The sequence below is a fragment of the Emydura macquarii genome, unplaced genomic scaffold (genome assembly GCF_026122565.2).
Source record: "Emydura macquarii macquarii isolate MOO-44397 ecotype Brisbane River unplaced genomic scaffold, CSIRO-AGI_Emac_v2 contig_3345, whole genome shotgun sequence".
Lineage (NCBI taxonomy): Eukaryota > Metazoa > Chordata > Testudines > Chelidae > Emydura > Emydura macquarii.
This window is the reverse complement of record NW_027133482.1, coordinates 1,099,205-1,125,122: the sequence shown is the minus strand read 5'-3', so window position 1 is coordinate 1,125,122 and position 25,918 is coordinate 1,099,205. Positions and strand designations below refer to the sequence as shown.

Here is a 25,918-nt window from a genome sequence, read left to right as displayed (position 1 = left end):
CACCCCATTCTCTAGATCATTAATGAAGATGTTGAACAAAACCGGCCCCAGCACCAACCACTGGGGTACTCCACTCATTACCGGCTGCCAACTAGACATTGAGCCATTGATCACTACCCACTGATCTAACCAACTTTCTATCCATCCTAAACATTCATCCAACCCATACTTCTTTTATTTGCTGATAAAAATATTGTGGGAGACCATATCCTCTTTATGTAGCCTTTTGTAAAACTAGGCAAATATCTAAATGAATTGATGTACCCTCTGGAAGACCTCTACGTATCCACAGAGGTACACGTACCCCTGGCTGACAACCACTGCCCTAGACTTCCAAAGTCAACTGAATTTGTGATGACACAAGTCTCTCCATTAAAGGCAAGGCTCGTGTGCAGACTTTTCCCACCAACTTTCAAGGCAATTGTGACTACGTTTCCAAAGCTTTAGTAAACATGGCTCAACATAATACTGTAAATGAGGCCTTATTGAAGAGAAGTAGCATTTGTTAATCCCTTAGAACACAGGATAGGCAGATGTATACAATATAAGCCTTTGTAATTCAGAGGCCATCAATTACTTAGTGCTGCCAATGTTTCCAAGAGATTTGCAAGGCTTTTTGTAAACATAGCTTTGGTCTTTTGTACTGACTGGTAGCTCAGCACTTACTTTCTGTGGAAGGCATGTTTACATGGACAGATTCCCAACTCATCTTTGGGCTTGAATTCCTCCAAACAAACGGCACAGATCTGAAAGGTGAGAAAGCAGAGAAAGAATGGAATCAGTTGCTGGAAAACTTTCTGAATACTCACACTAGGTAGGTATGGCTAAGCCAATGGAAACATTCCCCAAAGAACCCTTCCTGCAAACTGCTCTTTTGACTGACATTTGAGTGTTTTAGAGAACTCTGTTTCATCATGGGTGCGGATTTGTCAAATGGTTGATGTAAGCTGCCTTGCATTGATGTAGCTGTGGAAGCATCTTCATTTACATTTAGCACCGGCAGACGCAAGTGCCTCTCTATGCCGGGTTAGTAACACCACCTCCCCGAGTGGCGTACAGTCATGCTACATGTAATTAGGTCCATGAAATGTCAGTATAGACACTGCGTTGCTTAAACTGATAGTTACGGGCCTTCAGGAGCCATCCCACAGTGTCCCACCCTGACAACACAATTGATACAAGTGCTCCTGGTGAGGATGCACACTGCTGACACAAAGTTAAAAGCGTGCACACAGGCAATTTGATAACTGTGGTGGCTGGACGCCAACATAACTTAGGTTGACGTAATTTTGACAGTGAACCTGCAGCCTTGACATTTGCAAACAACTCTGACATCACTACCTTTCTGAAGGGTTAAGCTTCCTTTCAATATTTTTCTCTAGCATAGGCAAACCAGAGTGAATAAAATAGAACTGCAAGTGCTCTGTGCTGTGCAAAACCCATTCTGCAAGGTTTATGCTGAGTAACCATGAACAGACCAATCTGAGTTTGGTATAGTCACATGTTTCAGGGTTGGGAGAGTTTAAGTGATAAGTAACCAAGGGCCTCAAGTTGTTAATCTGACATGTTAATCCAAATCAACAGAGTTTAACATTATCTGCATTTCATACAAGTGACTGGGCTCTAATCACCACAACTGGCTTTTATCACAGAGGACGGTCAGACAGATGGCCAATCTACATGGACTATCCAACAGCCCTCTCCTTTCCCCCACCCCCACCCTTGTGACATGCTTTTGGTTTAAAAAAATGAACTGATGAGTCCAAGTGTATAACTTTCACTCCCACACAACTGGCCCTAGCTCTTCATTGAGAGTCTTGTCTTAACTGCCAATAACAGCCACACATCTCTGGCAATAGGTTCCTAGATCCAGCCAATATTCCATTGTTGACCACTGGGATATTTCAAGAGAGCTAATCAGTAAGCATAGAAGAATCTGTTCTTGCAGAAAAGCAGTGATCTATGGAAATGATGCCAGTGAAGCAGAAGCACTCAGGCGATTGTTAAGCTCCATTTGACTTTTAAAAGTGAGCAGCTAAAGATTATGCACTTAAACAGAGACTTCTTTTCTACACAGTGTGGAAACCCTGTAAACGACACATTGTCCTGTGGTAATATTCTATTTATAAAATCCATGATGCCCTTTGGTTTGGCCATACCACTACACCCATTGGATTGTGTGTAATTTTTTTTTTATTAGGTGGGGAGATATCTGTAGCTGGATTTACAGATCAAATCACCTGTTTTATACCTGTCTGAGTCAGCGCTAGTGTTATACAAGCTACTTAGGGAACCCTTCCAAAGCACCTTAATCCTCGTCTGCAAGGACTCGTTATTCCAGCTTTTCAACCTCTCTCAATTCAAGACTTCAAGTTGTTCTAACCTGCATGGGTGCTTTTCATGGTGCGGACAGCTATTTGCTAAGAACCACGTTCCCACCTGCACTGTGGAAACTACTCTTTTGGGGGACCTTACTATATATGGTTGAGTCATGTAGCATGGTCAGGGCTGACCTGGGTTTCAAAAGTCGTCCCAGATCACGCTACAACCTTGGACCATGTTGCGGCATGGGTTGGGAAGAGGTAAGATTAAAATACCACTCAGTCCAAACTACAGCATAAATGCTGGGCCACAGTTTGAACATGCCGGGGGATTGCTCCGGTGTAAATGGGTAGCTCCCACACTGCAGATGAGGCCCAAGTTGGACTTCCCCCAACCCCATTTCCATTAGATCACCAGCAAGGAATAAAACTAGGGCTTTCCCCGCCCTGCCACTCTGCAACTACCCTCATTTTAGACCCACTTTGACTCCTTTCCACTGTGGGAAACCCGGTCTGATTTCCTTTTTAACATTTGTTCTGTGTGTTCCTCTTCGTCAGCAGGGCTCTAGGGGGGAGACTACCAGCATGGCTGAAGTCAGACATCTATACTTTGCCTATGAGAGTTATTCATCACCCTTCTACCTGGACTGAGCTAGTTATAAACTAGATTTAAAACCAGTTCAGGCCAGCTCAGTTTTAAAACAGGGGTTGGCTGGCTAGTGTTTAACCCAAGTTTAGAAACAGTATTTTCTAAATCGTCTAGATCTTCACCATAGGAGAAACTAGGAATGAGCTCATGGCTAGGAATAAGGATACGGGCTAGGAGTATGCAGAAGCATCTTGTAAAAGATAAAATATAGACTACAGACTTAGAGGTGCATGGTCTAGTGCATAAATCTGGGAGCCAGTAACTCCTACACTTTAATTCTGACTCTGCTACCTCTTAAGTGATAGGGAAACTCACTTAACCTTTCTGTCCGAGTTTCCCCATCTGCAGCATAGGGATAATACTCATCTGCCCCACAGAGTGTTATGCAGGCTAGTGAAAGTCTGTACAGTGCTTTGCATGCATAAAGTAGTACAGAAGTAGTGTCTATAACCATCACCTCCTACCTCGCCCTGAAGCTTATGCAGAAAATATGAATGAACAGAACATTAAATGTCCTGAAACACAAGTAAAACTAGAGAAGCTCGTTAAAGGTGGCTGTGGGTGGTTGTTTTCTGAGGTACGTGCATGAGGAATACATTCTGACTCCTTAGTCTGAATCACAGGTTCCTCCTAACCCATTTTTGACACTCCCAACTCTTTTTGCCTCTGTTTCTTCACTGAAATGGTACTTTCCCGGGGCTGCATCATTGGTACTTATGCCTGTAGCGGTGCATGGCTCTTTAATGTGCTATGCTGTATTTTAATATGTTCTTCTCATGTAGCTGAAAGCTATGGCCCAGCTTCCAGAAGGCTTAGCAAAGACACAGTCTGTTCCATTGCCCCACACTTCAACGGCAAGAGCTGCAGCCACACGAGGCGTCCTTGAGTGCCCTTGTCTTTTCAAAGGCAGCAAAGTCAACGGATTATATCCCGTTGTCAGTCTCTCTCTCAAGTTTTCTTTATAGATCAGATCAGTCCTGCAGCTCAGGCAAACCCTCACTATCTTTAATGGAGGTTTGGCCAGGTCAAGCCCTCAGGACGGGGCCCCAGATTGCTATCCAGGCTTCTTCTTTTCAGTACTGTGAACATATACTTTGCACCACGCTAACAGCCTCTGAAGTGGCGCTATAAAAAATAGAGCAGACGTGCAGAAATCAAAGAGCTCTACAGGATTATTTCCCTCAGGACAGTCTGCTAGCTGTCATCAGCAGCAACGGGTGCAGATAACATTGCAAAACCATTTCTGTTACAACAAGCTGCGTGCAGGCCCTCCACTTTCCAGAACATTCTTCTTCAAAAGCTGAAGTTTTCCATGATTAGTCTCTGCCCCATAGGTAAACGTTTAGGAAGCTTCTTTTCAGCTGTTTCTGAATTAAAGGGAAAGAAACACTTGAGCTCTGTTCATCTTCCTGCCTAAACCAAGTCGCTGAAGCCCTGTAATTATTTCTGGTGCTCTTTTCCGAACTCTCTTCAGCTCATCCGCGTCTTTGTTGTAAAGAGGTGCCTGGAAGTGAATGCTGCATCAGGGCCCTCAATACCACAGATGAGAGGGACCATGTGAGGACTGAGTATTAAGATTATTCCACGTACAGTCTCAAGTGTCTCAGGTCCTCCTGTGATTAAACATTCCCAGCGCACACTGTGAACGCTTCACAGCGGCAGGCACATGCTGGGAAAGGTGCATGCTGGCTAAGGTAGTCACTGCCGCGTCCCCAGAATACTGGACATTCCAGTACTTCCGGGAATGGTGAGGGCCCAGGTCCACTCCCATCTTTGTGATCCCGCTCCCGTGATTTCACACGCATGAAGTGTGAAAGGTCACCCCGCACGGAAGATGCCATTTTCAAGAGCGCGCTGCTCCACTCTCAGTGGCCTGATCAGAGAAAAGAGGCCTGTCTGGCTTAAACCCAGGTGAATGGCCTGCCTAACACTGGCTGTTGGATCAAGCAGACACATACTTATTACTGCAAGTCTAAATAATAGAGGTAGATGAGAAAATGGCAGAGAATATTTTTGAGACTGTGCAGCAAACCTCAATGACTGTCATGTGGGATATTCCTTCCCCACTGCAGCATGGCCAAGCATAGGAGTCTGTTTCATATATAAATGACTTCATTAAAATAGCTGCTGGCAAGTCTTGCTTGGGTCCAACCGCATAACTGGTTGTTCCCTTGGTCTCCCCAAGGCAATGGAAAAGCGTGGTATCAGATTCAAGCTGCTGAGAGCACTCTGCAATCCAGAACTCTCTCTCTGAAGTCCTGTAATTTAAATGTAGAGTCTCTGCAAAATACTGTGAGAATGCTGATGGCATCACTGTAATTAGGGATGAGTGAGTCAGCTTTTCCTGTTAGCAGACCTTCTAGATTCTGAGAGTTAAAAATTTTGGTTGTTTCTAGACAAATCCAGGTAACATTTGGCAGGCATTTGAACCAGGTTTCAGGTATTTCTCCACCAAACTCGGGGGTAAAGTATAAAAAACTCTGCAAGGAATTAATCCTTCATGCAGGTGAGAGTCCTTGAGTATAAGTGAGAGCACATTTTACTATGGCAGAATTGTTTAAAATGCGTAAAGCAGGCAGCACAGATTTTGTTTGTTTGGTAATATTGTCACCTTGTATGATGCTCAACATCCTCAGCATGTCAGTGGAGGCTGAAAGGTTTGGCCTGTGTTCTGCTTAAGATCGTTGAACTCTGATCTTAAATCACTAGTTTATTTCCTGATGTAAGGTTTAAACTGGAGCTTTAATAGGATTCCAATCTATGGCTAGAAATTAATAGATTATAAAGCCAGAAGGGACCATTGTGATCATCTAGTCTGACCTCCTGTATGACACAGGCCATAGGATTTCCCCGAGTTAATTCCTGCTTGAACTAGAGCAGATCTTTTAGAAAAACATCCAATTTTGATGTAAGAGTTGCCACTGATAGAGAATCCACCACAGCCCTTGGTAAATTGTTCAAATGGTTAATTACCCTCCCTGTGAGAAATTCACACCTCATTTAAAGTCTGAATTTGTCTAGCTTAGGCTTCCAGACACTGGATCTTGTTATGCTTTTATCTGCTAGACTGACGAGTTCTCAAATTTTTGTTCAACATGCAGGTTCTTACAGATTGTGATCAAATCGCCCCTTAACCTTCTCTTTGTTAAGAGAAATAGATTGAGCTCCTTGTGTTTTTCACTACAAAGCATGATTTCCAATCCTTGACTCATTCTCATAGCTCTTCTTTGAGCCTACTCCAATCTATCAACATCCTTCTTGAACTGTGGGGACACGAACTGGATCCAGTATTCCAGCAGCAGTCGCACCAGTGCCACATACAGTTTGAACCGGTACCAATGCACACCTGCATCTGATGAAGGGGGCAGTGTGGTGAGGGTTGGGAGAAGTGGCACAAATTGGTGCATGCTCCACCACAATCCCGGAAGAACTCAGTGTTTTTGTTAAAGTAATCAGCAGCAAAATAGTCAGCAATGGCAAAATTCTGAAATACCGAAATAGACATCTTGCTGCTGTGAATGGGTGCCCTTCCTACCGCTCAAGATATTATTTATTTATCTGCAGACTCAGGAAGGCAGCACTGAAATGGTACATACTGAAAAGGTGATCTCTGCAAATCGTAATGGACAGAAGCCTAGGCACCTGGGTGTTTATAAACTGGAATTAAGTCCCACAGACTTTATTCTGCCCAGCTCAGGCAGCAATCAGAAATGTAACCGTCTTATCCATTGCCAGGTCTGAGCCGGACTGAGCCAGATATCAGCTTGAAAGGGACACTGTTATAACTGAAGGACCCACATTTGACTCTCTTTTATCTACAGTTTTCTATCATTTTACATACATTACTTCTGTCCCCAAATGCTTCCTCCCTCCTTCCCCAAACCAAACCAACATCCTGACCAAACATCTGTGTCGGAGCATTCCTGAGAATCCAGCAACAGCAAATCAGTTTCCAGGTGCAGGCAGCAAATGATTTGGCACAGAAGCATTTCAGAGTCAGGCTTCTAGTCATTTCATTAACATACAATCAGACTTCTAAAACATTCTGGGAAGCAGTCCGACAATGGCACCTGTTTTTATTTGGGCTAGTTGGGGGCTGGGGATCTGTGTCACATAACATACATATTGTGCTCTCTGTGTCCCATGACTGCTGCAGTGCCTCTGTCTGACCAACACAGTATGCTGCCTCAGGCCACTGTCTCTGCTTGCCCATCCATTGTAGTCGCCAAACACTTCATTATTTCTGCTTCGTTCTGGGCTCTTTTGCTGCCTGTATCCTTATTAATTCATGACGACAACTGGAGCCAACCGAAGCAGAGAGGTTGCATACTGGGGGGGCTGTTTCAGACGCTGCTACACAGAGGGTCACACAAACACTGGCTGCAGCATTGAGTACTGCGCCATGGCTGCTTAAGGGAAATGCACTTTGCCCACCCACAAGCTGGAATGGAAATTAACGCGTGTAAATTCAAGTGGGGACAAGAGCTGACAGTGTAGTTATTAGTCTGTTCTGATCACCTTCCTGTAACACAGCAACCACATTAAAATCCAAACTGGGTTACTAAGTAACAGTGAAGTGGCAACAACTCCTCACTACATTTCTGTTCCTAGACAACCTGCTATTCAACTTCTTTTTTACTAACCAGTCTACAGTTAAACACTGACTATGCTGCAGTCAGAGAGGTTGAGTGTACAGTCCCCCTCCCTAGTGCTGGGGCCTTCACTAAATCTGTCATGCTTTCCACCCTTAAGATCTCCACCACTCCTCTCTCTGCCACCACTCATTCATCTCAACCATTTCTATCCTCCTCCTTGCTCGCTTCTGTCTCACTTCTTGCCCTGCTTCGTTCCTTCCAAAAAACAGCCAACAAGCATAGATGCCAACCCCTCAGTCACTCCATAACTTCATGGTATCGAGTTTTGTGGACAAAGCCATCTGGAAAAATTGAGCTTAGATGCAAACTCCATCCCTCCCTGCTCCAATTAAAACATTAGCATAGAGCCCCACTTGTTAATCCCGGGGGCTTAAGTTTGGACATTGAGGTCTGCACAAGTGCTTAACTCATCATTTCAGAGCACCTGATTAATATTTGGGAATGTGAATACCAAACCGATGCAAATGATTGTCATTTGCAATGTCATTGTGTGTGTGTGTTGGTCCCAGGATATTGGAGAGACAAGGTGGGTGAGGTAATATCTTCTATTGTACCAACAACCACTGGTGAAAGAGAAAAGCTTTCAAGCTTCCATAGAGGTGTAAAAGATATTATCTCACTCACTTTGTGTCTCTAATCTGATATAAAGGCAGAAATGAGCACCTGTAACAAAACTGATCCAGAATAATCAACTGTTCTATTTGCTCCTTACCTGCTTACACCATAAATTGTAACATAGCAGATTTTAGTTTTCATTTTATTCCCTTGTCTGTAGATTTTTAGTTATTCTTCATTTATTCTCCCCATCTCCCTCAACCACAAGTCTGCCCTCGTTACTAGAAGCAGGGCCCTATGAAATCTAAATGAGTTGTATAATCATTCCAGAAAAGGAATGTGACAAACAGCTGACTCTTGAACTGGAGAAAGGCTCATTGCAACCCCAACAATACTTGCTTACCTCATGCAGATTAAGCTCTTTTACTTTTTCCTTTAGAATAACCTGCAAGAGAGAGAGAACAGCATTAGTCCTGGGACTTCTACCATTTCTGATCGTTGTACTTCATTACAGCAATCAGGTCTTCAGATATTTCCTTATAATAAATACAGCTGATGTAAATAGATTCCCTTGAATTTAATCTTTAACTGCAGTAATTTAAAAATGACAAAAGTTTCTGTGCAGAATTTCCTCCACTTTAGCAATATGGATTGAATGCCTCTAACAACTGGATGAGAGGGGAAGATCCCACAGCCCAGGCTCCAGCCTGAGTCTGAATATCTACACAGCAATTTTTAGTCCTGCAGCCAGAGTCCAAGTCAGCTGACTCAGGTCAGCTGTGGGTCTTTTATTCCAGTGTAGATGTACCCTAAGTTTCTCCAGGAACCTGGAACTTTGAATGAGGATATAGATATACAAAATGAAAATGGATATTTTTGATCACTGATATAGTTGTCTAGACAAATTACAGTTCATATTTTTAGGCGTAAAAAAAACCCCAAACCAAACACCAGAAACTCGACAGCCTAAATAAACCAGACATGAGTAGTAAACTAGTAAAAATAGTTTCTGAAATGCTTGCCAAGAACATGTTTGAGAGGGAAGGCAGCTATTGTGTAGATTACAACTGCTAATCCAAAGAAGGGGATGAGATCCAGAGATCCTCTTCCTGAAGTCAAACAGACCACGTTCCCATAATGTTTGATGAACTTCACTATTCAGATATTTCCTCCTCTTACCAATTCATCCTTTTTTCCTTGTTTTTGTTCACAGTTCTGTATCCCCTTTGGCTAACTACCAGGGAGAGTAGGATCGTAATAAAAGAAAGGACTGTAAATCTGTCATGTTATTAATGTCAGAATGCTTGCTTAGACTACATAATTGGAAGATAAATTACCAAAACACTAAAGAAAGTGGAGCCACAAGGTGGGTTACAGAATTATCTTTAGTTGGATCAACTTCTGTTGGTGGAAGAGACAAACTTTTGAGCTTTACAGAGCTCTTCTTTAGGACTGGAAAAGGTAACCAGAGCGTCATGACTAAACACAGGCTGGGACAGATTGTTATGCGTAAGGGGTCAACACATGTTGCAAGAAAACACTTAAAATGAAATGGGCCACACACCCCTCTGCAGTGACAGGACACAGAAGGGCTAGTAGAGTATAAATTGTTGTAATGAGCCATAAAACCAGTGTCTCTGATACCATGATTTGTAGTGTCTAGCAGAGTTATGAATTTAAACTCCCAGGCTTGTCTTTTGAAAGATGTTGTGCAAGTTTCCTTTAAGGGCGAGGATTGAGAGGTCAGATATGGAGCGATCACTTTGTGAAGAGTGGTGATAGGGTGTTTTTGCCTTATTATTTTTCTGAAAGAGTTCATTTGGAAGCCTGGTGATTGTTAGTCTCACCCACATAGCTGTTGTTGGGGCATTTGAATCACTGGATGAGGTACTCCACATGTTGTGATAGGCATGTGTAGGACCCATGGATCTTGAAAAGAGTGCTGTGGGGGATACCGATCATCAGAGCAGCACAAATAGGCCCACAGGTTTTCCATTTGTTGTTCTGGCAGGGTCTGGTGCCACTTTGAGTTGGTGTGTCCTGGTCTGTGGGGAGCTTGCTTCTCTGATGATGAGTTTGGCAAGGTTGGGGGCTGTTTGAAGGCCAGAAGAAAGGGTTCAGGAAAATTTCTTTCAGGACGTGGTCCCCATCCAGTATGGGTTGTAATTGTTTGCTGATATCCCATATTGTTTCTAGGGTGGGGTAGTAGGTGACAACTGAAGATCTGCGGTCAGTGCATTGCCTTCTTCCCCCTTATTGAAGTGGGCTTGTCATGCTGGCTGGATTGGAGGATGGGGGGGCATTTATTGTATTTTTTAACATCAATACGTCAGAATCATAATAATTCATGTGAGATATGCCATGTCAAGTTCCGTTAGAAAGGCTATAATGTACTAAGTAAGATGATGTTTATGTTCATGTGTTATGGGTGTAATGGAAGGTATGGATATCTGTATTTTATCTGTATTTCATATTGTACTGTGTTTCCGGGAGACACCCCAGACAGGATGGCTGCAGCACTAGCCTGCTCACAGGTACAATGGGCCCAGGGGGAGAAGCCAGTGATATACCTGATGAATCACCAGGACTTATTCATGTGACTCTGGACTCCATCTTATTCCTGTAAATTTCCACAAGCAGCATGGCAAAGGCCAAAGGACATAAAAGGCAGCTGCACCACATCCATTTTGTCTTTCAGTCTTCGGTCTTCAGTCTACCTCTGGATCAACTCATCTACAACTGAACTGAAGCTGTGAAACAAAGGACTGAGACCCATCCAGGTACTGGATGTACACCAGAGGGACTATACAAAAACCTGCAACTCCACAATTCTACTAGAAACCTGATATATATGGACTTTCCAGTTATTTGTATATATGTGATTGCTTTAATCCTTTAACACTCCTCTTATAGTTTCTTTCTTTCTTTTTATTTACTAAAGGATTGGCTGGCAGCGTGGTATTTTGGGTAAGATCTAAACTTATATTGATCTGGTACTGTGGCTGACCCTTTGGGGTCAGGAGAAGCCGTTTTGGTAAAGAGTATAGAGTTTTAAATAACTGATCTCTTTACTGGACCTAGTGGCTGATTGGGAGCCAGAGACTGAAATGCAGTAAAGGGGACTGTGTATATTTTTATTTTGGCTTCTTGATAACCAGTGTGGGGAATCAGAAGCACTATTTGTGGCCAGTTGGGAAGTCTGACTTCAGTGTCACACACCAGTGCTGGGAGAATCTGCTCTCCTTTTACAGCCTGCCCTGACCTTGACATCTTCAGCTGGCTACCCTAGGCATGGACGGGTCACAGGGTTCTCTTGGGATATTTGGGTGGCCTGTTCCGTGATGCAATTTACTTCTCTGTCCTTGGTTAAGGTGTGTATCCCAGACTTCCTCCTTGGAGGACGTTCTGTGATATTTGTGTGCCTGGCTGAAGATAAACAGATTTCTTGGGCTGGCATGGTTACTGGGTCTGTGGAGATAAATGTGCTGATCTGTGGGTTTCCTGTAGATAGCTGTCTGTAGATTTTCCATGGCTGAAGCTGACTGCGGTGTCCAGGAAGATGACGCTGTTGTGGGAGTGGATAAATAGGTGGTGGAAATCTATGAGGGAGTTTAGATCATCTGTCCAAAGGATGAAAGTATCATGGATGTATCTCGGGGCAGATCTACACGACAAACTTGCATTAGTGCATGGGCACCGATGCAGCTGCGCTGCTGTAGCACTTCTGGTGAAGATGCTAAGCCAACAAGAGAAAGCTCTGCAAGAGGCAGTAGTTATGTTAGCGGGAGAAGCACTCTCACTGACCTAGCGCTGTCTACACAGAGGGTTATGGTTGGTACAACTATGGCCTTGTCTACACTAGCACTTTTGCCGGCAAAGCTTTTGTTGCTCAGGGTGTGAAAAAAACACCCTGCTGAGCAACATAAGTTTTGCTGGCATAAGTGCTTGTGCGGACAGCGCTATGTTGGCAGGAGACGCCGCTCTCCCGCCAACATAACATGGCTACACGAGCGCTTATACCAGCAAAATTTATGTCAAATCAGTGGGAAGTTTTTTCCACACCCCTGAGCAACAGAGGTTTTGCTGGCAGAAGTGCTAGTGTAGACAAGGCCTACGTCACTCAGGGTGTGGAGTTTTCAAACCCCTGAACGACCTAATTCTACCAAAGTAAGTGTGCAGTGTAGACCTGGCCTCAGGTATAGTATATCATTGGTTTAGTGGTGCATTTTTCCAGAAATGCTTCCTCGAGGTGACCTTCCCAACCTTCCTTTGTCCCATGACTGCAGAGGTGTTAATTGCCCACTTCATTTTAAGTGGTCTCTTGCCATGTGCTTAACAATTTGTCTCACCTCACAGGTAGCTGCAACACTCCGGTTACTTTTTCCAGACCTGAAAAAGAGCACTCTGTGAAGCTTTTCTCTTCCACCAACAGAAATTGGTCCAATAAAAGATATTACCTCACTCACCTTGTATGTCTGATATCCTGGGATCAACATAGCTACAACACTAAAAAAAGCAGGACATTTAAAATTATCCTGCAACTAATTTATCAGCAGTGTTTATTTTGAAGCAGGCACTGATGCGTGTACATGGGGGTGAGTGGAAGAAGTAGCTTGATCTGCCAAGAATACTTGGAAGTGTTCCCCACACGTTCTTTTTATTGCTGTAGGAGAGGTATATAACTACCTAGTGTAAACATGACAAAAACTATGAGCCATGATGCGAAGGCCACATCTATTGACATTCAAAGCAATGGCTAAAGTCCCATTTGATGTCAGTTAGGACAGGAATAGATCCCACAAGGGAAATTACACTCAGGTTTCCCTCTCTTGTCCCCTCCCCTCAGTGCAAGCTCCAGGCACAGAAAGTCAGCGCCTCAATTGGCAACGCCTCCCTTAATCTCTGACAATCCAGTCACACACAGGATTGTAATTAATTATATTCATTGCCATTTGTGAAAGCTTTGGATGTTTTGTGAGGGAACTCTCTTTGGATGAAGGATGCTGAAAGTCTTGTATTTTCCCCTTTAGGGCTATCTAGCCTCACACCGTTTGACCCAGAGCTCAATGTTGGGTTTGAGCTGTGGTAGGCCAGCCCATTTCCTACTATGTGGCTGCTCCACTTACATACATTTTTTAAAAGTTGCATTCCTATAAATCACTGATTTGATTTTTTCTGCTGAGTCGGCTGCATCCTTTCTTTAGTATCATTTTGAGAAAGCATCTGCTGCATAGGGAGTAACATTAAGAATACAAACCCCCTAGACTGTTGTAGGGAACAACTGACAACATGCACAGATATAAAGTAAGGCCCTGATTCTGCGTAACTTTAAACATGAGGATAGTCCCATTGGTGTCAATGGAATGACTCATGTGAGTAAAGTTAAGCATATACGTAAGTAACTGCAGACAGTAACTAAAATGGCAAGACATGCATCAAACTCGGGAACAGCTCAGCAGACACCAAAAATAGTGATCATCACAAGAAATGAACAATTCTTGCTCATATTTACTATAAGCAGAGAGGGAGAAAACAGTAGTTTATGATCATCTCACCTGTTTGTAGGCATAAAGCTCTTTGTGTGCTTGATGTCTGAGCCTAGAAGTCAAGAAAGGAAAATATGAACAAAATAGGCAAAAACATCAGGATTCCCATGATATCCAGCTGAGAGAAACATTTTGCATTCCCCCCCCCCCATACTTAACTTTTTTTTAGTTTGAAAAATATAGAACAGACAAATAATGATGCAGTATCCAGTTCCCAGTGAGTTTGTTTAAGAGCTTTTATATCTCTCCAATTAAATCTATCGCCATTCAATTGCTTGTAACCTTCTACAATTTGCCTTTTTGGAACTATATAATTTGCTGCAAAAGCATTATCTGAGTCTTACTGATCTAAGACATCTAACTGATGTCTTAACCTTCAGAAGTTATTGATCAGACTAACAGCTAACATTTATGCCCATTTCTCTTCCCTCCACCCCCAACACTTCTGCCACTAAGATTCATGCTGGGTTGAATGGACACTGCATCTCTTTTTGGTGATGGGGCAGTGTATAATACTCAGGGCTCAACGCCTGGGGAGCGTAGGGGAGAAAGGCAGCTCTGTTTGTACTTTAAATGTTGGGAGTGGACAGAATGAGAAGAGAATTTTCCATTTTAAATTTGAGCCCTAGTCATTGTACTGAGTCGTTACATTAATCTCAAATGCCAATTATACGCTAAATTTTTGACATGTAATATTGTTTGAAGTAGCTTCTGATATCCAATGTCTTACAAAGAAACATTCAAGATAAGTCATTCATCTGGTTAAAAAAAGCAAAAGATAAATATCCCTTTTTAAGAGGAAAGTAAATATGAGAATGATTTAGACATGGTGTGAGATTTTGTAGCTTTCAGATGCAATTAAGGGAGATGAGGCAATTTAATAGCCAAAGAGATAATCATGGCCAAAAATTACAGGAAATTGAAACCTGGGAATTTATTTTCATTACTTAATTCAGCAGAAGACCAAATGATTGTGGTTACGTGACAATTGATCACTTGTGTTATATACAACTGTGGAGTCATACTCATAACAGCTCACGATGGGCAACGACTCCAATCTCACTTGTGCTGGTGTAAATCATGAGTTACTCCACTGGAATTCATGGAGTTAAACTGATATAAAGTCAACATTAAGTGAGATCAGAAGCAGGCCCATAATAGACATTTTATGCAGTGGGAGGCCTTAGTGTAGGTCATCCTTAGTGGTTCTTAAGGCTTTCAAATTGCTAGCCGTGTACAATTTTTGTTTTCTGTACAGTTTCATTTTTTTGGCAGGAATCAAGAGGTGGAGACTGAGTGGATGAATCCATGTTAAAAAACTCCTGTCTAGCAAGGAACTCCAAATAGGGACAACAGGAAGAGGCGAGGTATTTATGAACATGAACAAAAGATTTTTTTTAAGTCACAGATAGTGCACCAATGTGATTATGAAAAGTTACAATCCAAAGGCTGGCTTAGCCTAAAACACCTAAACTGGGGCATGGTGTGGGAGGAAGATGCAGCACATTTCTTAGTCTATTAGTATTACAGCTGTGCTGGTATGGCTGATGCTCTGTCATGGTTTCCATTACAAACACACAGAGACAGAACTAGGTATTAACAGCTGCTCTAGGCTGAATTACATTGGTGATTTTTAATTTAAGATTTATTAAAAACACATTTGCCAGCCTTAACAGCAGCAGCAGCATTTATACAGCTCACTGGAAGATACAAAACCCTTTACAAATGTCAACTTCAAATGACACTTTGTGCTTATAAAATCAAAATCTCTCATTTCAAGCTTGACACTTGGTAAATCATTCACAAAACTGAAAAGGAAAGTTATGGAGGTTAAAGAATTGGCCAAGGACTTTTAGAACCTGGACTGAATGTGCATGCATAAAGGCCAGACAAATAAGTAATTTTACTGAACCACATCATCCACTGCAATCTCCAACACTGCTTGAAGATGTGTAATTTACTGACCTGTAATTCTGCTTCTCTGAAAAACATGCCAGTGGGATTCTCATTCCTGGGTTTCAGCTCCCTAGCATTTCACTGATGGAACTCCCCAAGCTCTTAGAGGTTTTTTGGTCCCTAAGGGCAGCAGTAGCAGGGTACACCATGAGCTAGTCCCTGAGCTTAAATTGCTACCCTTGGCATGTTCCTATCAATTCTGGGAGTACAAGAAGAGAAGCTTCCAAAGAAATAAATCAGTCAAGAAAAACAAAATCAGGAGGCAAAAGTCTCCACCTCATCTCAATAGAGATGAGCTTGAAATTGTGAAGAATAAGTGGCAGGAGAGAATCTTTTGGAAGGCTACCACCAGAGAAGCTAAATTATAGGGCCACCATTTTCTCATCTCTAAAGATACCATCCACTAGGATTCTCACTCAACGGATGGCCCAAAAGTCAGAATAAAACTGCAACAGGCAGCAACTCTAAGGCCAATGCCAACCGTGTGCATTGGGATTATGCTATCTCTGTTATCATTGAGAGGTATCACAGATGGACCAATAATAAGAGCCAGGGTAAAACTGGCCAACTCAAGGAGGATCCCCAAGAAAGCAAAAGTCTTTGGGGATAGGAGAGCTTGGCCGCCCCTTTCTGGAGCCCAGAGAGACCAAAAACAAGATTGTCTCCTGGAGACCAAACCCAAGCAAGAATGCTCTGTGATCATGGGCTGCCTTGCAGATACCTCATGGAAACACTGCCAATACAGTGGAGGCTGCCTTACACTGGGGGTTGACTTGGGAGAAGTGCTGAGGCATCGGACAAACAGACACCTAAGTTCTGATGCAGCTGCTGAGACTCTGCAACTGTACACTCTAAAAGCATCGCATGCTGAAATGATGGAAGGTCTCTAGTGCTAAAGCACTGAGCACGTGCCAAAATGAGACAGACACCAGCACCAAATTGCTGGTTACCTGGCACCAGTGATGCTATGGCACTAAAACAAAGTAAGACCAACCTCCATCTTCCCAGATAAAACCCTAAAACAGCCCATCACTAAAGCCTTTAAAAGCCAAGAAACCTTTCAGAGCCTGAGGAATTTTTTCAGCAGTCTTATGCCAGGAAGCTGGTACCCAGAAGTGAGTTTTGGCAGATGGTATCTTTAGAGAAGAGAATATGCAGCATTTTAAAAATATGCTCTCCACAGTTAGTGTGGCAAGACAGTGATGACATTATTAATCTCCAAAATGAATAATTCATTTCAGCTAGAATTTAGAAGCCTTTCCCAACCTTTATGTCCCCCCCGTCCCCATGGCTTCTCTCTTTAAAAAGGGAATATTGCATCTCTCTGGATAATTTCGTTTCTTTCATTTTCAACTACTATTAGAATATGCTTCAGTAATGAAGTGAGTAAACTACTACAGTAACAAAATTCAGAGGAAATAACATTTTATAGATTTACCTCCATTATTAGTACACTTAATCTCTCCAAGTTCAAAGATAGAAATCTGTAAAACCAGGCAGCACAGTCTAGAAGAAAAAACCTCATAAAAGTCTTACATTTTGCAACAGAGTAGCTATTAATGAGGCAGTATATCTGGCTGTACTCAATGAGCTACTATTTAGAGCCCACAATGGAAGTACAGTGGAATGTCCCTTTTCTATCGCTTCTATATAAAAAAGATCACTCATTGGTTGGAGCTGTTATTAAGCCTCTATTGGTTACAATTATTTGCTCCTCCCTTTGTTCCTTCAAATCCTGAACTGGGGATTCTCAGCTTGAAAAGCCCAATGCTTTCTCCTTCCCACTGAGTATAGTACCCAGCTTTCTTAGTATTGTATATTCAGTGACAGCATCATGTCTGTATTCTCTGCCTAGGCAACAGTTCTATGCCAGAGGCAGTATTATATTCAAAGTGAAAGTCATTAGAGAATTGGCCTACTAAACTTCTGAGAGAAAGCGCTACTCAAAACAATTTGTGATACTCGGTCAACAAAATGCAATTCTCCATAGAGACACAAACCAAATACACACACCTCCTTGACATCTGACACTGTTCCACTGGGCTTGGTGAGAAATCTACAAGTAAGAACAAGCAAAAAAAAAACCGCAAAACAAAAAAAAAATCCCATGCAAATCTAAAGTTCCCCTTCTGTTGATGATGACTGTATAATTTTCATCTAAACCAATTTTCAACCCATGAAAAGTAAAACAAATTTTTATTTCAATGGGTAAGAATGAAAAGATAATCATTGTGCAAGAAGTAGCCCAAACAGCAATACATTAGAATGGTAATTTTCTCAATGGTAAAAGAGATATTGCTTCTAACAAAGAGATACTGCGTCTTTAGCTTTCCAAAACTGACAAGGAATGACTTGTTTAATCTGAGCATGTTTAAAATTGGAAGGGCGAAAGGGAATAAACAATGCTTTTGAACAGCCTCTTTAAGAAAGAAGTGTCCCATGCACTCTGACATAGTTCAAAATGTTTCAGCAAAAGGCGACAGCCATAAAAATGAACATATTATGAACTGTATGAAAGCTTGACTATGGACAAAACTAATATGTACTTTAAATTAGCTTACGCACCCCTCTGAAATATTTAAAGGAACATAATAGTGTTCGTATCCTTTGAGTTTGGGTTTTATAAGACTGAATGCAATACAGTGGTGTCACATTAATTAATTCCCCCAGAGTTAAAGCAGAGATAAAACATCAACAGCTGTCTTTGCAAAATTTCTTTTAGTTTTTTTTAAAAAGGCTGAATACACCCAAATGCAACGTAATAGGCAGCATTACTTTAAAGAGTGGAACTAAATGTTCTCATCTAAACCTATTTTCAACCCATGAAAAGTAAAACAAATTCTTATTTCAATGGGTAAGAATGAAAATGTTCCACATCTGCATGCTTTTAAGAGTAGAAGAACATTTAATTTTATTTCAGCCCTTCTTGCACATCTTCTTGCCCTCTTTTTCTGGACAGATTTCATATATAACCTGATACACTTCAGTTTAGAGCCAATCTTATTATGGAGTACAAAATTCTTGGCTCCCATGGAGTGTATTATGGAGTTTCAGAAAGGAGGAATACATTCAGTCTACTGAAACTATTGTAAAAAGCAGCTCACTTGGAAGTTTCTCCAAGGCAGTGCAGTTTTTTAATCCAGGTAGCCATCAGCCTAGATGTAAATACACCAGGAAACAGGTCTTACAAACTTTTGTTCTCCAGTACCTCCAGTCTGACACATTAGTGCACAGAGTTACACAAGGACGCTGCTTTATTTATACCCTCTAAAACCAAATACTTGGGAAGCAGCATGATGGTATAGTAAAGAATGGAACAGGAGAAACAAGTACCAAATAACTTTATGCCACAAGCTCCTTTTTTATTTGCAAAAAGTACATGCAGCAGTGATGGCTGCTAAAAAAGTGGAGAGTTAGATAATGGAATACTTTGCATTAGCACCTGAACAAAGCCTTGTTTTGACTCCAGAGACTGTCCATTCAAATCAAGCCCTCATGTAGCATGCAAGACCTAAATGAGCTGGTCCAGTCAGTACCACAGTGGGGTCCAGTTAATACTGCAGTAATCTGTTACTGTTTATTCATATTTATTTTATCCTATCCCAAATGTAGTTTTGTATTAAAATCATAACTTCATCGCAGAAGTTAGCAGGGGAAAGCAGAGGGTTTTGGCAGAGGGGTAGGGTACTATCAGGGATTTTGGCACCCCAAAAAAGGTATGGGAGGAGAGTGTTTTTGACAAGAAGACGTTCAGACTTTAGGCATCATGAAGAAGATGTCTTTTATCTAACCCCCTTTTCAGCAGAGGTAGATGGGGCTAATTTTTTTTTTAAAAAGACGTTTGGATGCTGCAAGGAGAGTTTGAATTCCTCATTCTCCATCCATGCAAATCTTGACAGCAATAAATTCCTCCATTGCATCCAGTCCTACTGCCACTGCATCCACTAAAGACATACGAGTACATCAGCCTATTTCGGCAGTCCTCAACTCACCCGCTTGTGGTCCAATTAGCACATAGCTTCATGGCCCATGTGACATCCTCAGGGCCATACAGGTAGCATACGCTTTGTGTGGATGCAGCCGCCTAATATATAGAGAGCTGCACAATGGTAAATAGGTTGAGAACCACTGGCCTATTTCCACTAAACTGGTCAGCAGTGGAATAGTTATTAATGCTGACATGTAAAGAATTATACTTTAGAGTCAAAACTATTGGGAAGTGCCCACTTCTCTCTGGAGTTACTATTTCAGACTCTCTGCAGATTCAGGCAGATGAGTCTATACTCAGCCTTTAGAATGTGAGCTATCTTTACGAACATGACCGGTGGAGATCTAATTTTACTTCAAAGATTTAAGCTGATGTTTTGAAGCACAATTATGCAGCAAATTCAAACCAGGAGGACAATTATGTGGCGATTTCCATGGCTGAAAACCACATCATATATGAGACCCTGACTAATATAAGTTGCTCCCATAAAAATGTTTCTCAGGTTCATACTTATCCTGCAAACAATAAATGGAACTGCTGATTATGACTAAGAGAGAGAGAAGGTTTTCACAGATTCATAGAGTTTAAGGCCAGACGGGACCAACAGATCATCCAGCCTGATCATTTCGTTCAGTTACTGCTGTACTGAGTCCAGTACCTTGTGTTTGGCTAAAGCATATCTTCCAAAAAGGCATCCAGAGAATCCACCTCTTCCATTGGTAATTTGTTCCAATGGTTCATCACCCTCTCTGTTAAATTCAAATTAGAAGTTAGGCACAACTTTTGTCTAGCTTCAGTTTGCAGCTATTGGATCTTCTTCTGCCTTTCTCTGCCAGATTAAAGAGCCCTTTAGTACCCAGTATTCTCTCTCTGTGAAGGTACTTATACACTGTAATCAAATCACACCTCAATCTTCTTTTTGAAAAGCTAGAGATTGAACTAAGTCTCTCACTGTGAGGCATGTTCCCCAGCTCTCAAATCACTTTTGTGGCTCTTTTCTGCACCCCCTCTCGAATTTTTTGACTTTTTCTATCCCCTTTTCTTTTCTTTTTTTTCTTTTTTTTTTTTTAAGTACGGACACTAAAACCGGATGCAGTATTCCAGTACTGGTTTAACCAATGTCATATGCAAAAGTCAAATCACTACCCTATCCCTACTCCTGTTTATACATCCAGGGATTGCCCTAGCACTTTTTGCCACCGGAGTGCATTGCGAGCTCATGATGAGTTGCTTCTCCACCATGACCCCTGAATGCTTTTCAGAGTCACTGCTTTCCAGGATACAGTCCTCCATTCTGCAGGCTTGGCCTACGTTTCTTGTTTCTAGTGTATAACTTTGCATTTGGTTGTATTAAAATTTGTTTGCTTGGTAAGCTGGGCCCATTCAATCACGATTGCTCTGTATGACTGTCCTGTCCTCATTATTATTTACCTCTCTGCCCATCTTTGCATAATCCAAAAGTTTTATCAGGCTTTGCTTTGGGCAACAGTTATGGAGCTGCAAATATATAAACGTTACTGAGAACTTGTACTCTGGTTTTACAACCTAAGGGTTATCTACACTACAGAAACTGCTGTGTTTGACTTTTAGGTATCAAACACAGCAGCCCCACTTTCTCCACCCCAGCAGCTATCTTTCCAGTGTAAACAGGGTGAATGGGTCCAGTGTTCACAGTAGCAGCAAGTGCTTCACGCCTGGTGGAACAAGGCATCCAGCAGTGGATCCTGGAACCCTGCTGATCTCGTCTACATTAGTGAGACAACCATTTTCAATATCAGCGTGGGAGAAAGCCTAAAGGGTGGCCTGCTGCCTGACACTGGGCAATAGTCAGGGGCTGTGTCCATGCTACAGAAGCCAAAGAGAAGGAGTGTGTGCATAAATGTAAGAGACTTTAATGAGACAAAAGCAAAGAAAGACAATATGCAGAATAGCTGTGTATATGCAGATCTTCAGCAGGAATTTTGGGAGGTATCTAAGAAGTGCGTGGGGCGAGGTACAACTGCTGCCAATAAACTGAAACATGCACAATGAGATCCTTTGTTCCTGGCCACTGAGGAGAGGCAGACACAGCGAATCATGCAGACAGTTGTATGAAGAGTCCTCGGAATAGACTTTTTTCTCTCCCCTCTAGTGTAGGTCAATTTTTATTTATTTTGTTAAGTCTCCATTTTTATCTGGGAGAAACAGTTTTGCCTCACAATTAATATTCAAACTTCCCAAACTCAGAATGACCTTTACGGACTGCATTCATTGCTGTTCAGATTAACAAGTCAACTCTGCATCATGAATATCTAAACTGTGCTGTTGAATGAGCAATTTGTGTACAAAAGGAAATGGGGCAGGTATTAAACATTTCTTAAGCACAAAGTACATGAGTTATTCATTAGGGAGAGAGAGATGCATTGAAATATCATAAGCAGCAAACAGAAAACATTCACATCAAGAAACCATGCTTTTCATGCATGTTTAAAACACAAAAAAATTCACTTTAAAAGCAGTATGATATAATTGCTTTCCTTTAGAGTCAAACCTAGAAATGTGTCTGGATCAAATTAGGTACTTACAATATGTGCTCTGGATGGACTTAATATATATGAACATGTGGGTCTAATACTAAGCCATTGAGCAAATTATTCTACTTAAGAAAAGGGAGAATCAAAATAATTTCATAGGTGATGTCTAGTGGTAAAGATCTGACAACATTGCTTGAAATGCTAGATGGGAAGGCAGCACTATGCAAATCTATTCAAGTAATACTTGTAAAATAAATCAACAATGGAATCCTTAAATCTAACATGTCTTGCTGCACCTATGGAAAATTTTATCATTTCTGTGGAAAAAACAGAGTTTTGTTTTCTTTGAACACTATTTAAAAGGGTCCAAATCCTAGATAAGGTTGAGTGCCTCCAGACAGGTGCTTAGTACTCTCCCTGCCTCCCTGAACCACAGGAAGTCTTTGACACATCACAGGACCGGGCCCAAGTAGATTTTGGTTGGCTTCAGAAAATAGTAATGGTAGCTCATTTACCTGATCAGGTAGCAACAGAAGAGTAAACTAAGGATGAAGACGAATATAGCAGTTCCGAAAACCACAATGTATATATTGAGAGGCAGGTTCTGGAACCCAATGTTCGGCATCCTGAAACTGTAATGCTGGAAATCTGAGCTCATGGATGGGCTGCGAGGAAACAGAAATAAAACAAATGGCTGTTAGGTACCGTCAGAAAAGACCAAAGAATCAATAGTGTTAATTTTTAAAGGAATGAATGAAAGCTTGAACATTTTAGATGGGGAGAAATAAAGATGGCCATCCCCTTTCCTGGCAAGTATGTCTTCCCTGCCCTCTGGCAAGGTGTGCAGCGGTACCAACAACATTCTATTGCTCCTTGTGGTATGAGAGAGAGGAAAGAGAAATGCTATGTTGGCTAGGTCACCCTCCCATGAGTTTCTTCTCCATTAGCTAAGGTCCTGGTTTAGCAATCCTGAGACTAGTCCAGCATTATTGCAGAGCAGATGGAAAATAAACCACACATCGGACTTTTTCTTCTCCTTGTGTGATCATCTTATCCTGTTATTTCCCTTCTGGTAAACATATGCAGGTGCCTTAAAAAATAATGCCACAGACAGCTGCCACAGATATACATTTACACATCACACATTTACATCATTGGGGCCAGTGACCATCCGTACCTGAAACCTGAACAAACCAAGAAGGGAATGTTTAAACAGCCAAAGGGTAATGATTGCAGAGATCAGTTCCTCATCTAGTGGAAATTCCCCTCTGAAAACTTCAGTCATGCAAATAACTGACCACTATCCAAACCAGTTCAAATCCACTCTGAGCTGATCCTTGTCTTGGATCAAGCAGAGCTAGTGTCCCTACTTGAATGCAGCATTTCCCTTTTATTTCAGGTGCGGTTTCCTATGCTGCAGTTACTGTAAGCCTGCATGGGGGCAGAGAGGAATGCAAGGAGATTTCCACTAACCTATGGCAGAGCCCCAGGAAAATTACAAGTGCCATAAAACTGGATTTCACAACTTTCACATGGGTCAGCTAGTGTCTAGCCAGTTGGCTCAAAGACAGCTTAGCAGGGTTGTAAGCTGTACTCCTCTACCTAAGCTTCCATTGATTCCCCCTGATTATTGGGGGGTGAGGGGGGCAGAAGCAGGGGCTTACTAAAGTGCTAAATCATCTTTGAATGGCTGATTTGGATAGGGCAATGCAGGAGAAGGATAGAAGGAAAAAGTGGCAGTCAGCTCAGCTGTCAATTTACCAAGATTCAAGCATGTGACCAAAATCAAATCCCCACAGAGAGACCAAATTATATTGTATAAGCAGCTGTTTGCAATAATGGGTTTAACATATGATCTTTCCCATGATTTCAGCTTCATGATTCATCACATGGGATGCCAATATTTTACAGTAAGCATCACAGGCAGTATATTGAATGGAGGTAAGTCTAGATATAAAATGAATAAAATACTTTAATTATAATCTGGTAAAATAGTGTCTGTACACACTCACGCATATTATAGTACTACTAATTAGAGTTTATACAGAAGGTTTGGAAAGGGCTTTGAAATCCTTGGAGACAGGTGCACATTTATCATTGTTACTTACTGTATCCTGTAAAGTCCTGTTGCAAAGACTATACAAATATTAATTCATCCAACCCTGCAAAACCAGCATGAACATACATCAACTCAAGCATAAAATTTACCTGCCCAACTCTACTTATGAATTCAAAGTAAGATATTTGCCCAACGTGAGTGAGTGAGCACAGTTTGCAAGGCTGAATTATCTGCTGTGTTAATGTGAAGCTTAATGAAGAATTATCCCTATTTTACAGACGAAGAAACTGAAGTACAAAGGCAAAGGAGTTTTCAAAGGAGTCTATGTTCAGTCCTATTTGTGCATATTCAAATATTTGTGTGTGCATTCTTAACTGCTACTGCCTGTGCACCATTGATGCTATATAAAATCAAAAAGTCACTTGTCCATGCATTTGTGTTTTATTTCCACATCCAAAGTTGCATCTGTGCAAACAGATGTGTGTTAAAAAAATCTGACCCTGATTATCAAAGCAGGGAATAGAACTCTGGAGTTCTTATCTTTCTCATGTACTTGTAGGGCCTCATCACTGTAGAATAGGCGGCTAACCACCTTTGTTAGAGAGGGAAGAACTGTTATCCCCATTTTACAGATGGAGACCTGAGACACAGAGAGTCAAAGTGATTTGCCCAAGATCATAGAGGAAATCTATAGAGGAGCAGGGAATTGAACCCAGGTTTCCAAAATCCCAGGTCAATGTCCAAAATCACTGGATGAGTTCCCAGTTCCCCATCCGTCTATAAACTGATATATTTCTCTAGGTGCCTGATTTTTTTCTTCCACCAGTGTAAAGCTGGAGTTACTCCAATGAAATGAATTGAGTTAGGTAATTTAAAAACTGGTGTTTGCAAGGTCAGAATCAGGTCCAATATCTCTACCAGCAGCAGTTAAAAAAGCTAACAGACTGCTAGGAACCATTAGGAAAGGGATCGATAATAAGACAAGAAATATCATAATGCCAGTATATAAATCCATGGCATGCCCACACCTTGAATACTACATGCAGTCCTGGTCACCCTATCTCAAAAAAGATATTAGAAATGGAAAAGGTACAGAGAAGGGCAACAAAAATGATGAAGGATATGGAATAGCTTCCATATGAAGAGAAATTAAAAAGACTGGCACTATGCAGATTGGAAAAAGATGACTAAGTGGGGTTTGATAGAGGTCTATAAGATCATGAATGATGTCGAGAAAATGAATAAGGAAGTGTGATTTACCCCCTCACTTAACACAAGAACTTGGGGGTCACCCAATGAAATTGATAGGCAGCAGGTTTAAAACAAACAAAAGGAAGTACTACTTCACACAACACACATTCAACCTGTGGAACTCGTTGCTAGAGGATGCTGTGAAGGCCAAAAGTATCACTGGGTTCCAAGAAAAGTTAGAGATGTTCATGGAGGATAGGTCCATCAATGGCTATTAGTCAGACCCGTCAGGGATGCAACACTATGCTCTGAATGTCCTTAAGTTTCTGACTGCCAGACGCGAAGACGGGATGATAAGGTATGAATCACTTGATGATTGCCCTGTTCTGTTCATTCCTTTGAAGCATCTAGCATGGGACACTGCTGGAAGACAAGATACTGGACTAGATGGGCCATTGGCCTGACCCACTATGGCCATTCTTATG

The 25,918-nt window shown here is 41.7% G+C and overlaps 1 protein-coding gene across 1 annotated transcript in view; it reads right to left on the bottom strand.

Annotated features, from left to right (window-relative positions):
* Positions 1-22,919, bottom strand: part of RNF24 (ring finger protein 24) — a 33,420-nt gene extending 10,501 nt beyond the window's left edge. The window contains exons 1-4 of the mRNA XM_067533588.1: positions 22,699-22,919; positions 13,736-13,778; positions 8,584-8,625; positions 667-746 (exon numbers count right to left, since the gene is read on the bottom strand). Coding sequence (XP_067389689.1) covers positions 667-746; positions 8,584-8,625; positions 13,736-13,778; positions 22,699-22,841 — 308 coding nt within the window. The 5' untranslated portion in view covers positions 22,842-22,919. The remainder of the gene's footprint in view (positions 1-666; positions 747-8,583; positions 8,626-13,735; positions 13,779-22,698) is intronic.
* Between the last annotated feature and the right edge of the window lie 2,999 nt (positions 22,920-25,918).